Raw genomic sequence first — 14,847 nt, forward strand, 5'->3', positions numbered from 1 at the left:
AGTACTGGTTTTGCAGATGAAAATAAGTTTTTAGATAATGTTACTATAATAATGATATGATGTAGTATAATATAAAGTTTATTTTATTAACAAAATTTATTTAATAGCTTTGTTAATTGCTTTAATTCTATACGTATGGAAGTCATAAAGTCTAGAAAGGGCTAGTTAAAACCTTCAGTTATATTTTAGGACATCTCATGATGGAAACTATGTATATAATAGTAGTTGTGTCCATGTGGATTCATGAAGATAGGGGATTACAGATATATATATTATCAAGCTTACTCTATTTAATTTAATCAGAAATAGTTTTGATGTTTTAAATTTTTACATTCTTTTTTCAATTTTATGTATTTTTGTGCTTAAATGGAAGATAAATTCCAATGGTTTAAATCTTAATGAAATATTATTAGTGATCTGGGAACTGAAGGCTCTCATAAATGTCATTAGTTAGAAAGACCTAAAATTTGTTATTCTGAGAAAACTTGAGTTTATGAAGCACCTGGACTGGAGACTAGTTTGCTTTCTTCTAAACCATAGTCAATGGGTTTCACTGCCAGTGTCTTTGCAAACATCTGAGTGGGTTAACTTAATTATCTCTTTTAATATATAACATAATATGTAATTACTGAATATATATTATAAACTTGTGCTATTTTAGGCTTTATGAACTATATAAATAAATGTTCTGTAAGTGATCTTCAGCATAATGTAGCTATACTCTAAAATGTTAAAGTCCTCTTTAATTATTTGCTTGAAATTTAAACTTCATCTGTTTCTAAAAATGATTTGGGATGATTTTGGGTTTGGAGAAATCTCCTTTTAACTGAGTTGACTTACACATCAGATGTTGAAATTTGCTTTATCCGTGTAGATTACTTTGTTCTGCAGTTAATATCTATCCCTAAAACAAACACTGGTTTTATGTTTGCAGAATATATTTCCAAAACTTACTTTCTTGGCATTCTTTTCAGTGGTTAAGAATTAAATTTAGCTTTCTAATTTTCTCCTATTTATGACGTTTGAAGATAAATGCAAGTGTGTATTTCAAATATTCAACCATTAAATCATGGTCAGATTTTCTTAGAGTGATATATTTGAATCATCTTTCTTATTTTCTTAAATATTCAAGTTTTTAATAAAAAAATAATGCCTCAGTTACCATTTTTTTTCCTTCAGTTTATTTCTTTGTTAGTCTTCTATTTTGGGGTTTTTTTTTTGCCTTTTCTTAATTCTCTTTTCTATCTGAGCATTTTTCTCTTTATCAATTTCTTAAGTTCTTGAATTACATATGCTGTTTTTTTTTAAAGAGTTATACTCTGTAGTTCTTAGGATGAAGAACTTTTATTTTTCTAGGATTATGTATGACACATATTATTATTAAACTTATAAAACTTTCTTTCCAAAACAGCTGAGATACAGCAATGTGTAAGAAGGCTTCTGAACAGTCTAAAAATTCGTTTTTCTAAACTTACAAAAAATATGAAAGGAATACATAGAACTGGTATTACTAAAATGCATAAAAATGCTAGTTGTAACAATGAATGAATTTGCAAACTACGAAACATCAAGGGTTAAAAGTTCTTAATGAATAATGGAATTTGTAAGGGGAATTTTTATGATACCAGAGTATATTTCACAGAGTGTATTTCTATATAGATGAAAAAATTAAATAAAAATAAAGAATAAATTGCATATTTTCCTCTTTCTTCCCATTACCAGACGAAGCAAGTCTTAATTAGATCCCAGTTTTCTTGTACTTATAAAGATGACTGCCTGATAAGCAGGAATACATGGAGCAATGTTCATTCAGCATCAAAACCATTGTGTGTTCTTCACATGGAAAATGAGCTTTCTGGTAAGTAACCTTATTTGAGCAATTAAATAACAGTTTAATTTCAGTATGCTAATTGTTTTTAACTTAAGTAAAACTAGATTTTTTTTTTTTTTTGCAAAGTATAAAATGTGAAATGTAAAGGTGTGTATTCATAAAGGCTTGGGTTTATTTACTGTGTCTTTAATGATACTCTGGTATCATAAATTTATGGATAGGGATAGGACACAGTTTGATTTACCTAAATGTATTTAAGAACCAACTTGTAACATTTAAGGACTAAGTGCCATGCATCCAAACAAAGCAAATATTTGTTGTTTTTAGGAATGAAAAGTGATACAGTAAAATGAAAAGTAATCTGATAATAATATAGTCATTATTTGGTTGCAAATCATACATTTTTAAATATTTTTAAGCATTTTTAATGTTTATTGTAAAATTCTCATGTGTAATAATACTAAGTATTATATAATCCCTTCCCTCTTTCATCTTGCATAACAGAAGGTGTAAATTCATCTGTTGGAAGACCAACAGTTGGAACAAGTTCTGGAAATGTTCATCTGGACAGAAGTAAAAATGAAAAAGTAGAAAGAAAATCAAGTAGTCGGACAGGAAATAAAAGCTCAAAAAGGAAACAGGTGGATTTAGATGATGAAAACATTCTCTGTGATAACGGAAATGAACCACCCCGACATAAAAATGTTAAGATACCTAAGTCATCAAACGATTTGCGGAATAAATTGGATGGCAAACTAGCCAGAGTAGCAAAAAGCAACAAGTGTGCCGCCAAGGACAAATTGATTACTGGCCAGACAAAGTTAACTCAGTTTTTTAGACTATGAGTTTGTCTTTTATGTGCTTTAGATTTGAGTATGTATAAAAACCATTCACCAAAGGCGTTTATAGTTTTTAAGAGATCAAGGTGTAAATTATGATGCTTTATTGTTTTGGTTTTGAGCATATGGAAGGTTAGTATGTCAAGCATTGTTTAAAAAAGACTACTAAGTCATAGTTATGCAGAATATTCACAAAGTTTAATGCAGAAATAAGCATGTCATTCAGGTTACTGATGTCTCTTAATACTACTTTCTTTTAAAGCAGACATTTAAAATAATATAAATCATAGTAACGTTAAGGGCTTTTTCCCCCACGAGCAAGTAAATGATTTTGTTTTCTTCTGAAAAGATGATGTGGACCAATAGGTATCAGACTTGCCAACAGGGTCGATATACTCTTCCCAGCATACACCTGAGCACTGAAAAGGAAAGACAAAGTTTAAATTGTTTAAAGGACTGTTATTATCACACAAAATTTATCACAAATGAAAACAATGGATCTAGTATAGCTAATTCTGAGTAAATCAACATAACTCATTAAATGCCTTTTAATTCCACATATATGACAGGGATCACTTAATATCAAGTGTAATTAAACCATGGTCTTACTTAATTTTATTATGATTGGATCCAAATTTATTTGAACTCAGAGTTCTATTTTATGGTACTAAGATACAGGAATTGAATTTTAAAGGACTACTCACTGTCAAAATCTCTCCTTCCTATAGGAAATTTAGCTGAGTTTTCTTCATCCCCAATTTCTCTCTTTTCTTGTGTTGATTCCGTATTCTGAACTCCATTCTCAGCTGGAAAAGCTACAGATCCTTTTAGTGCGAGATAAGGTTTTATAGCCAGATTTAGTGGCAGACCATGATTTAAGAAATTATGTTTGGAGCCTGCATTCTGCAAAGAAAAGGTTGATTTGGTTTTAGCTGTCTTATTGCAAATGGTAATATAATACAATTGCATAATATTCTTATTGACTAATTCAAAGATGCACTGTTTCAACTTTTAAAAAATATCCTCCATTTTTGGAAAAATAACTTTTAGATATAAGATGTTCTGGTATGTATGAAATTTCATCAATTGTCCTAATGTATATTGTGTCTGTTTATATATACTTCTGTTTATAAAATAAAAAAGTATCAATTTTACTTTCAAAAGATTCATAAAAACCACTCAAATATCCATTGAAATAAAGGACAGGTCATATTGCCACTTACCTTTGAATTTTTGTTTTCCTCATCATTCATGAAGCTGCTCTCATCATTTTTATATTGTTCCAGGGAAGGAGCAACGACCGACTTTTCTGCAGTATCTTCCTTCTGAAAGGCTTTCCCTAGCCTAAGTGTATTAAATACCACGTCATCTTCTAAATTTCTTATGGACTTTGATGATGAAAGTAAAATGCCTTGAGAAAGCAAAGAAAAAGTTAGTATTATTATGTAGGAGGAGAGACTCATTTTTGCCATTCTTAGTTTGATGTTTGCATAGAGGCAAACAAGGATGTGTGAAATGAAGATTTCTCCACCTGCTTTGTCAATGATTCCTACCTTTATATATTTTCTAGCTTGAATAGAAAGCACTTCAAAGACAGGCTTTCATCACTTTAAGAAATGACTCATCAGGTAGAACTAACCTTTTGTGTAGCTGCTAATACCTACATTGTTTTGGTTTTAGTGGCATATTGTTTATTTGGAGTGTGAATTTTCTCAGAATCTAATTAAGATACCTTAAGATCTTGGTAGAATGCTTTCTGTTGAGCAGATTATAGTCTCTTGAAATGGGTGGCTATTAAGGAAGACCACAGGACATCAGGCTTTCCATATTCTTACTGTTTGCTTCTGTGTATTTTCTGATTAAGATATTAAAACCAAAGTTATTTCACTCAATGATGATAAGGATAAAAGTTGTATTTACTTTTAATCCTGATTAAATTGAAATAATCTTCAAAACATTTCTTTCATAAATGCTTTTTTTTCTTATAAATTGAATTTAGTGGGGTGACATTGGTGTAAGTGCTTGAAATAGACTGATTGTTAAAGTGTCAGTGTGAAAAAAGTCATTCGTGCTATACCTTTCAGGTGTGCTTTATCTCTGCATTTACAGAAGTATATTACTGGTATTTATTAATGAATTTAGAAATCAATGAATAAGTTTATAAAGGGAATATTTATGTGGTCCTTAAATATTAATTGTGGATGATGACTATCTTGTATGATTTTTACTTAAACATTTTGAAGTTAATTTCTAGTTTTCATCACACTAAGTAAGAGAATACAATGTTTTATATGTCTTCTGATACATATGTGTAAGAGTTTTTTCTAAGTATTGAATTGCTAGGTCATGGAGCATGTGCATGTTCAGCTGATGTTTACTGATGCCAAAATAATTACAGAATAGTAGCAACCAATTTAAGCTTCCTCCAGCAGGCTATGAGAGTTGCTATGGCTCCATGTCCTAGCCAACACTTGGATATCTTATTGTTTTTTGAATTTGTATTTCTGTAATTACCAAAGAGGTTGAGTGTCTTTTTATATGTTTATGAGCCATTTGTGTTTCCTCTTATGTAAAATGTCTTTTAAGAAAATACTTGTTCATTTTCTGGTGTGTGGTTTGTCTTTTTCTTGATTCATGTGACTTCTTTATATATATACATATATCCTGGATATTAATTATGTGTTAATTATATGTACCCTGATATAATTAACATATTTCTTTATATTCTAAAAGTTTAAATGATTTTACTTTCACATTTAAATTCTTAATTTATCTGGAATTTTGTGTATGACACAATGTTACGAATTTCTTTACGGTTCGGACTCACGAGGCAAAAGACACACCAGATTCAGATAACTGGGCAGAGGGCTGAAGTTCTTAGGCAGATTCAGCCCCGAGAAACTGCGCCACTGCATATTTATTGAGTTCCAAAAGACATAGCTCAGCAGATAAAACTAGAAAGCTACACAAGCCTTTATTCCCATTCGTTTCATCCCCAACCCTGCATGTCTGTTGTTTCTTTCATGAACAAGGACACAAGAAGAGTCAGAGTCTCAGGGCTTATCAGTCATAAAGGACATCTGGTTCTTGGAGGCATTCCTTCAAGAATCCTGCGTACTTGCATTCAAGTAACCCAGGCCAGTCTCCTATTATGGCTAATATACTCCAAGATCTCTTGTCTCCAAATAACCCTTGTTCTGCAGTTAACTGCCATTTATATTGGTGCAGGGTCATCTCCTACAACACAAGAATACAGTTTTATTTTTCTAAAAGTCTTTACACATTCTTGAATAATTCATCCTGTCTCCTCTAATCTGCAGTACCACTTCTGCAGTGTATCAAGTTTGTGTATATATGATATATATGGGTCTCTTTTTAAACTCTTTAATCCATTGCTAAATCTATAGTTGTAATAATTATAATTGTAACAACCTTCAATATATGACAAGTTTTTTAGCCTCCTACTCACCCATTAGTTTTTCTTCTACAGCAATTCCTTGGCTACTGTCCATTTCTTTTTCATATACAGCTTAATATCAGTTCTTTAAGTTCTGTGAGAAACTTTGATGGGATTATGAAGGGAGTGGCTTTGGTTCCATAGATTGATTTCAGAGGGGAATTGACACCCTTAAGACAATTTTTTTTATCCATGAACATGGTACTTTTCTGTATTTGTTTAAAACTTCTTTAATCTTTCAATAAAATTTTATTGTTTTCTTCATAAAACCTTATTATATACATATTTTTTTTGTTGAAAGAATTATAATTCTTGATAATTGTAATTAAAATTCTTATTTTCAGTTATTGTAAATGGTGTCTTTAAAAACTTTTACCTTTTCTAACATTATTGCTGGTTTGTACACGTGTAATTGGCTTTTGTGTAGTGCTCTTATAAAAAACTTTCTAAACTCTTTAATTCCAAATAGTTTATAAATGTATTAATTCTTTGAGGTTTTCCATGAAGACAATTGATATAAATAATAAAGTAATGGAATTCTATTTCCTCCTTGCAAGTCTTTCTATATATTTGTGTGTGGTTTTATCTGTGTCTGTCAGTGTGCACCTAAAAACTAACCAAAACCTCCAGTAAGTGTAAATGGAGATAAAGACAGCTTTTCAGATTTACTGATTTTACAGAGAATGCTTTTAATGTTTCACCATTGAGCATGATGTTGGCTCTAGGTTTTTTATGGGCATTCTTTATAACTTACAGGATGTTCTCTTCTATTTCTGGCTTATTATTAGTTTTGCTTGTGAATTGTTGTTGAATGTTACTGAATACTTTTTCTACATCTATTGAGATGATCATGCCATTTTTCTCCTTTACTCTTTAGTAAATGAAATGAACAGAGTTTTCTCATGTTAAACCAACCATGTGTTTATGACACAGACCTTTTAAAAATGTTACTGGATTCAATTTGGTATTATGTGATTTAGTACATTTTGTATTTATTATGAGTGAGGTTGATCTGTAATTTCCCTTTCTTATATTGCCTTTGTCTGGTTTGGCATTAAGCTTATACTAGCTTCATAAAATGAACTGGGGAGCAAGGTTTATTTCTTTTCTCTCCTGTAAAAGTATTTGGGCTTGTTGTTGTCTTGGTGAGATTTTTATTTTAATGGTTGATTTACTTTCTTCAGTAGTTGTAGAAATGTTTATATTCTGGGGTTTTTTTTTTTTTTGTTGTTGTTGTTTTAGTTTGTTTAAAGAAATTAAATTATTATAGACTTTGTCTATTTCATTTGTTTTCAAATTTGCCAGTATAACATTATTAATAACGTTGTCTTTTAGCCCTGGACAGGTAGCTCAGTTGGTTAGAGCATCATCCCAAAACTCAAAGATTGCCAGTTCGATATCTGGTCAGGGCACAGACAGGAATAGCTCAGTGTTCTGGTCTCTCCATTCCTCTCTTACTGAATTAAAAAAAATAATGTTGTCGTCTAAATATTTTAGGCCTTTGTCTAATGACTGCTTCTGTACTCCATCCAACTTTGCTACTTCAGATTTTTATCCTTTCCCTTTTTATATTTTAGTTGGTATAGATCAGGGGTCCCCAAACTTTTTACACAGGGGCCAGTTCATTGTCCCTCAGACTGTTGGAGTGCCGGACTATAAAAAAAACTATGAACAAATCCCTATGCACACTGCACATATCTTATTTTAAAGTAAAAAACCAAAATGGGAACAAATACAATATTTAAAATAAAGAACAAGTAAATTTAAATCAACAAACTGACCAGTATTTCAATGGGAACTATGGGCTTGCTTTTGGCTAATAAGATGGTCAATGTCCGGTTCAATATTTGTCACTGCTAGCTGTAACAAGTGATATGACGTGCTTCCGGAGCCCTGACTCATGCGTCCTGCATCACCGGAAGTAGTTCTGTATGTGAGTGACGCCACACTTTGTGCTCCTCTCACTGACCACCAGTGAAAGAGGTGCCCCTTCCGGAAGTCTGGCGGGGGCCGTATAAATGGCCTCAGGGGGCCACATGCAGTCTGCGGGGCTGTAGTTTGGGGACCCCTGGTAGAGATTATCCTTATTTATATTGTAATGTTGTTAGAGATTTTAGTTGTAGTTTTCTGTTGTTTTGTTCTTTGTATCTAGTAGAATAACTCCTTGAGTATTTCCTGCAGTGGTGGTTTTCTGGTGATAAATTTCTTTAGCTTCTGTATAAAAAGCTTTTATTTCTCCTTCATATTTGAAGGATATCGTTGATGGATACAGTATTCTTGGCTGGTAATTCCTCTCTTTCAGTATTTTGAATGTTTGGGTCCACTCTCTTCTGGCTTGCAGAGTTTCTGCTGGGAAGTCTGATGGGTCTTCCTTTATATGTTATGTTCTTCTTTCCCTAGCTGCTTTGAGGGTTCTTTGTCATTGGTTTTTGACAGTTTTATTACAGTGTGCCTTGGAGAAGGCCTGTTTGGGTTGAGGTAGCTCAGCATTCTATTTGCTTCTTGGGTTCAAGGATCTAACTCTTTCCATAGCCTTGGGAAGATCTCAATTACTTTTTTGAATAGGCTCTCCATTCCCTTCTCACTGTCTTATTCCTCTGAAATATCCATTATTCTTATATTGCTCTTTCCAGTGGAGTCAGACAATTCTCTTAGAGCTCTCTCATGTTTAAAATTTTTTTTTTTTTTAAATTTTTGAGTTTCTCTCTTCTTCCCTCTGTATCATCTCTAGTTTGCCTGTCTTCACTATCACTAATTCTCTCTTTATCTGGCCTATTCTGTTAGCTAAACAAGCTAGCTCATTTTTCAATTTATGTATTGAGTTATTCATCTGTGTTTTAAAGTTTCAGTCTCCTTTGTGGGGTACTTGTTTTGTTTTTTGAGGTCATTAAGTTGACTATCAATGTTTTCTTACATCTCACTGAGTATTTTTAGAACTTCAATTATGAGTTCACTATTGTTTATATCCAAGGTTTTCACGTGATTGAGATTGCTTTCTGGAGATTTTTTTAATTTTCTTTCTGAACTGCATCTCTTTCTTGGGTAGACATGGTATTTGTTTTTTTTCTGCTTGAGGGCATTTGAGAGTGGTATTGTTAAGAAATCTAGCAGAAAACAACAATGAAAATAAAGTAAAAAATAAAATACAGAAAGCTCAGAAAAGAGAACAAAACCCCCAAAATAATAATCAAAACAAAAAAAAAATCTAAAGAAAAAATTAGAGGAAAAGAAAAATCTACTTCCTCAAACACCCAAGCAAACAGAAGACTTCCAAGATGGTTTTCTATTTTTTTTTTTCCCTGTAGGTGGTACTGGATTACAAGTTTTAGCTCTGTGAAATTCACAAGCTGGCCTTAGCTGGAAGCTGCTGTTGCCATGATGAGTGGGGCATTCTGTGAGGTTTATATTGAATAGCTTTAAAATGGTAATCTCAGGCCTTTAGTGCACTTCCCTGTGTCTCAACACACCAAGGGACCAGACACAGCACCTCTGTTCCTCAGGGGAGTGACTGTAGAATTAGCTGTAGGGTATGTCTCTGCCATTCACTGTATACTGCCAGGTGAGGGAGGTGGGATCTCAGAGGCTTAGTGGGGGTTGCACTTTGTATTTTTGCATCTCAGTGCAGGCTGCCAGCAGACCATGGCAATGACTGGCAATGACCCCAGGCTTTGCTGCTTTTGTTCAGCATCTTTCCAACCCCCCTGCCCCTCCCCCACAATCTCTCCACTCCTCCTGGCAGAAGAAGACCCAGTCACTCTGGGTTTCCTCTCTGTAGCCCCAGCAGACAAACACTCAGTCCAGGTTTCTCCGCTTTGGAGCCAACTGTGAGTATGTCTTATCTTCTGCCTCTCTTCTTAACCCTTCCCACCTTTAGTCCATTTGGTGCATGGATCTTTCAGGCAAGCCTGTGAGCCCAACTGGTGTTCCTTTGCTATTGAATCTGTTGAAATTTCAGTGGGAGATACCAATCTTACGCCACCATTACTGTGACATTATCCCAATATTTTAAGCCTTATTCCATCTGTAGTTGTATTCATACTTATTTGTGACTTCCTTATCTGTCTCTCTGTGTCACCCTCTGTCTTTTGATTAGGCTTGCCTAGTGATTTATCAGTTTTGTTAGCCTTTCAACAACTGACTTTTGACTTTATTGCTTTGCGTTATATAATTTTTCCCTTTTTTCTTTTCTCTTTCTTTTTTTCTTCTTTCCCTTTTCTTTATTCTATTCTCTTTCTTTCATTCTCTTTCTCTCTCCTTCCTTCCTTCCTTCCTTCCTTCCTTCCTTCCTTCCTTCCTTCCTTCCTTCCTTCCTTTTCCTTCCTTCCTTCCTTCTTTCCTTCTTTCTTTCTTTTTCTTTCTTTCTCTTTCTTTTCTTTCTTTCTTTCTTTCTTTCTTTCTTTCTTTCTTTCTTTCTTTCTTTCTTTTTCTTTCCCTTCCCTTTCTCTCTCTTTTCTTTCTCTTCTTTCTCTCTCTTTTCTTTCTCTCTCTTTTCTTTCTCTCTCTTTTCTTTCTCTCTCTTTTCTTTCTCTCTCTTTTCTTTCTTTCTTTCTTTCTTTCTTTCTTTCTTTCTTTCTTTCTTTCTTTCTTCTTTCTAGAAAGAGGGAGGCAGACAGACAAAGACAGGCAGATAGGAAGGGAGAGAGATGAGAAGCGTCCATTTTTCATTGCAGCACTTTAGTTCATTAATTGCTTTCTCATATGTGCCTTGATCAGGGGACTACAGCAGAGTGAGTAACCCCTTTCTCAAGGCAGTGACCTTGGACTCAAGCCAGTGATCTTCGGCTTCAAGCCAGCGACCTTTGGGCTCAAGCCAGTGACCATGGGGTCATGTCTATTTTCTCAAGCTAAAGCCAGTGACCTTGGGTTTAAAACTTGGGTCCTCTGCATCCCAGGCTGATGCTCTATCCACTGTGCCACCACCTGGTCAAGGTTCACTATATAATTTTTCTATTTCACTAATTTCTGTTTTTTATTCTTTACTTTTTTTGTGGTTAATCTTGCTATTTTTCTAGCTATTTAAATTGGAGAGATAACTCATTAATATTTCAAGTTTAAAAAACTTCACTAAAGCTACATGTTTCCTTTTATGTATCATTTTTGCTAGGTCTCACAATTTTGGTAGGATAAAATAGTCAATGTTTACTTCTAAGATATAATTTTTATTATTTCTTTTTTGACCCATCAATTACTTAGATATTTTTAACATTCCAAATATATGAGAATTAAAATTTTGTGACAGAGGGTACTGAGTTCCAAGCATATTGGGTTGTTAGAAATCTTTGTCTATAGACTATTTGAAATCTGTATTAGATTGAAGAATATATAATTGATGATTTTCAATTGTTTTTAATGTACAACTAATAATTTCACATGGTTTATCATATAGAAACTTGCCTCATGGCCTATAATATCTTAACTTTGCATAAAAAGTTCTATTTAGCTTTCCAAAGAATATGTATGCATTATTGTTGAGAGTAGAGCTCCACATGTGTCCATATGGTGAAATATGCTAATATGTTGTTTACATCTTATATGTCATTAATTTCTTGTCTTGTGAACTATCAGTTACTGAGAGATATTTGCAAATCTTTCACTACAATCATGGCTTAGAATCTAATTATTTTTGTATTTCACAATTTTTGCTTTATTTATTTTGAGCTTATTTTATTAGATATTCACCTCAGAAATTATTTCAACTTTCTCATAAACCAAAGCATGTATCATGACCCTCTCCAGCTTTAATAATGTGTCTATTACTATCACTTTTTCTTTATGTTTTAGATTTGTCTGTTATAAATAGTATATAACTAAATTTGGAATTTTTAGTCTCAATTTTTATCTTTTACTTAAAGAGTTTAGTCCATTTATATTTATTGTTTACTGAATCACCGAGATTCAGTGCTACTATCTTAGTTTCTGAATTTTATTTGTTCTAATATGTTTCCTCCTCCCTCTCTTTCTTGTCTTTTGGTTTATGTTTAATTTATTTTTCATTCTTTTAGAAGGTGTCCTAAACATTTTAATATTATCTTCAGTTATTTACATTTAAAATTAGTCTTTTTGTCCTCCTCTCAAATAATGTAAAGTTCTTAGAATTCTTAATTCTATTCACCACAATTTCTAATTTATATGTGATTATTTTCTAAGATTTAAGTTTTTATCTTGATATTTTAATAAAACAAATTAGAGGTTATTTTGTTTTATACAGTTACCTTTTTTTAGATTGACATGTATGTTTACTATTTCTTCTTATTTTTTACATCTGAGATTTTTATTTAATAGCCATTAATCTTCTTTTGAAGTATACTCAGTTAAATACTAACTTAGTGAAGGTTGTTAGTAATGAACTAAGGTTTATTTTACTTCAATAAATGTATTTTTCTATTCTTGAAAAATAATTTTAATGTCTATACAGTTATTTGATTGACAATTACTTTCTATTTAAGGCTTTATAATTTCAATTTCCCTGATTTTTCTTGTCACTGCTGAGAGTTCAACTGTAATTACTAGTGATTCCTCCTAAGGTATCTCTGTATTCTTTCTAGCTGCTTTAAAAATCCTCTCTTTGCCTTTGTTTCTGCTTTGATTTTCACATGATGTGTCTGGATTTTTTTTTAATTTGAGTTGCTTAGATTTTTGAATCTGAGAGTTGGTGTTTCTCATGAAATCTTGAAAATTATTTCTTTGAACATTGTTTCTTTGAACATTGCCTCTTCTCTGTTCTATTTCTCCTAGAATTCCCAATAGACATATACTAGGCCTGCCTACTCTATTCTCCATGTCTTACAACCTTTCTTTCTTATTTTCTCTTTCTCTCTGTGTGCTGCATTTTAAATCATTTTTTTCAGAATTATTTTCCAGTTCACTAATGCACTTCTACTTGTATCTAATCTGCTGTTTAATATCTTTATTGATATTAAATTTTATTTAATTTTTAATTTTATTTCTTACTTTTTTTTTTTTTTTTGTATTTTTCTGAAGCTAGAAACGGGGAGAGACAGTCAGACAGACTCCCGCATGCACCCGACCGGGATCCACCCGGCACGCCCACCAGGGGGCGATGCTCTGCCCCTCTGGGGCGTCGCTCTGTTGTGACCAGAGCCACTCTAGCACCTGGGGCAGAGGCCAAGGAGCCATCCCCAGCGCCCGGGCCATCTTTGCTCCAATGGAGCCTCGGCTGCGGGAGGGGAAAAGAGAGGCAGAGAGGAAGGAGAGGGGGAGGGGTGGAGAAGCAGATGGGCACCTCTCCTGTGTGCCCTGGCCGGGAATCGAACCCGGGACCCCTGCACGCCAGGCCGACGCTCTACCACTGAGCCAACCAGCCAGGGCCATTTTCTTTTATTTTTAAAAGATCTAGTTGATTCCTTTTCAGATCTGCCTGGTCAGTTACAGTTTTCTACTATTTTTTTTTTATGAAACACATTTTTAATCTCTTATTCTAGTGTCTTAAGTCTATAAAATATTTTTTTCTTTTTAAACATTTATTTTACATTTGTATCTAATTATTCCTGTATCTGCTGATTTTGCCTATCTAATCTAGCTGTTTGTTATTTCTGCTGATCATAGCTCATGGTGTCTTCATCATGTGCTCATTGAATTCTTATTTTGTGTCTTTATTTGGTCAACTGTACCCAAAGGAATTCTCAAAATTTCTGTTTCCTTCTGTCAGCCACTTGGAGCACGACTACTCCAGGGCCATTTTAAGCTAAAATTTGTGCTTGAGGCTTTTCAGGCCACAGTCAGTGCAAATACCAAACTAACTGAGAATGCGTTTGTCATTAGAAAGTCTTAGGACAACGTACATCTTTTTCTTCCCACTCTCCCCCTTCTTCCCATAACCATGCCAACACAGGCACATTTCTTTCAATTAGCTGGATTTTTTTTTCTAGTTTACTTCTTTATGGGGGTTCCCAGCTTTATGTGAGCATTTCTGACCTGATCTCTCATCTTACGTTGGTCCTAAGCTTTACCTTTTGTTCCAGCACATATGGGTCATTAAAACCAGTCCCTAGGTCACCAGGAATTCATAGACTTTCAGAGGCATGTTGGTTCTAATCTTTATTAACCCTGTGAAATAGCCTATTTTCTCTCTTTTGGCCTCCTGTGGTTTTCTTTCTTTTACTACCAGTTCAGCCATACTCTCTATAAAAGATGTTTCCATCTAGCAATTTAAAGTCCTTTTCACTGAGAGGTGTTGTCTGCACAGCTAGTTGGCCATGCTGCTGGAAGTGGACGTCTCAATTTATTTTTGAGTGAAAAATTCTCTCTGTAAGGGAATTTGAGTTCATTTGCACAAAATGTATAGGTCTTGCATATTAAATAATGTCCTTTTTAACTCATAGGGCTATATTTTAAGTTCTGAGGTGGTAGTTTAATATTCTGATTTCTTTATATTTTTTCAGAGATGGGCATAATTAGCTGTTGATTCTTTTGGGGATTATTGAAATCTTATTAGGCATATGTTTTCGAGAATGTATTTATAAGATTTCAAAATTCTCTGACTTCTTTGTTCTTGAGGCCTTTTAAAATTTTTAATCTCTTTAATGTTATTAGTTGTGCCCTAATTTGTTTCCCAGGGTTTGAACCTGCTTTGGAGGTGACTAGTTACTCTGGAAAAGTCCTTATCAATGGTGACCTCTTTTTTTTTTTTAAGCTGCTGTTCTGAAAGTATAATAAATATCAATAATTATATATTTTGTTTTAAATTTCTACTGAATGGA

At 33.3% G+C, this 14,847-nt stretch overlaps 2 protein-coding genes across 2 annotated transcripts in view; one reads left to right on the top strand and one right to left on the bottom strand.

Annotated features, from left to right (window-relative positions):
- PARPBP (PARP1 binding protein) overlaps positions 1-3,354 on the top strand; it is a 58,739-nt gene extending 55,385 nt beyond the window's left edge. The window contains exons 11-12 of the mRNA XM_066253134.1: positions 1,723-1,858; positions 2,336-3,354. Coding sequence (XP_066109231.1) covers positions 1,723-1,858; positions 2,336-2,676 — 477 coding nt within the window. The 3' untranslated portion in view covers positions 2,677-3,354. The remainder of the gene's footprint in view (positions 1-1,722; positions 1,859-2,335) is intronic.
- A 6-nt stretch (positions 3,355-3,360) lies between these two features.
- PMCH (pro-melanin concentrating hormone) lies at positions 3,361-4,470 on the bottom strand. The gene is made up of 2 exons (XM_066262964.1): positions 3,894-4,470; positions 3,361-3,573 (listed from the first exon to the last, which is right to left on the bottom strand). The coding sequence occupies exons 1-2, from the start codon at positions 4,140-4,142 to the stop codon at positions 3,367-3,369; spliced, it is 456 nt and encodes a 151-aa protein (XP_066119061.1). The 5' UTR covers positions 4,143-4,470; the 3' UTR covers positions 3,361-3,366.
- Positions 4,471-14,847: the final 10,377 nt, after the last annotated feature.

The sequence above is a fragment of the Saccopteryx bilineata genome, chromosome 1 (assembly GCF_036850765.1).
Source record: "Saccopteryx bilineata isolate mSacBil1 chromosome 1, mSacBil1_pri_phased_curated, whole genome shotgun sequence".
Classification (NCBI taxonomy): Eukaryota; Metazoa; Chordata; class Mammalia; order Chiroptera; family Emballonuridae; genus Saccopteryx; species Saccopteryx bilineata.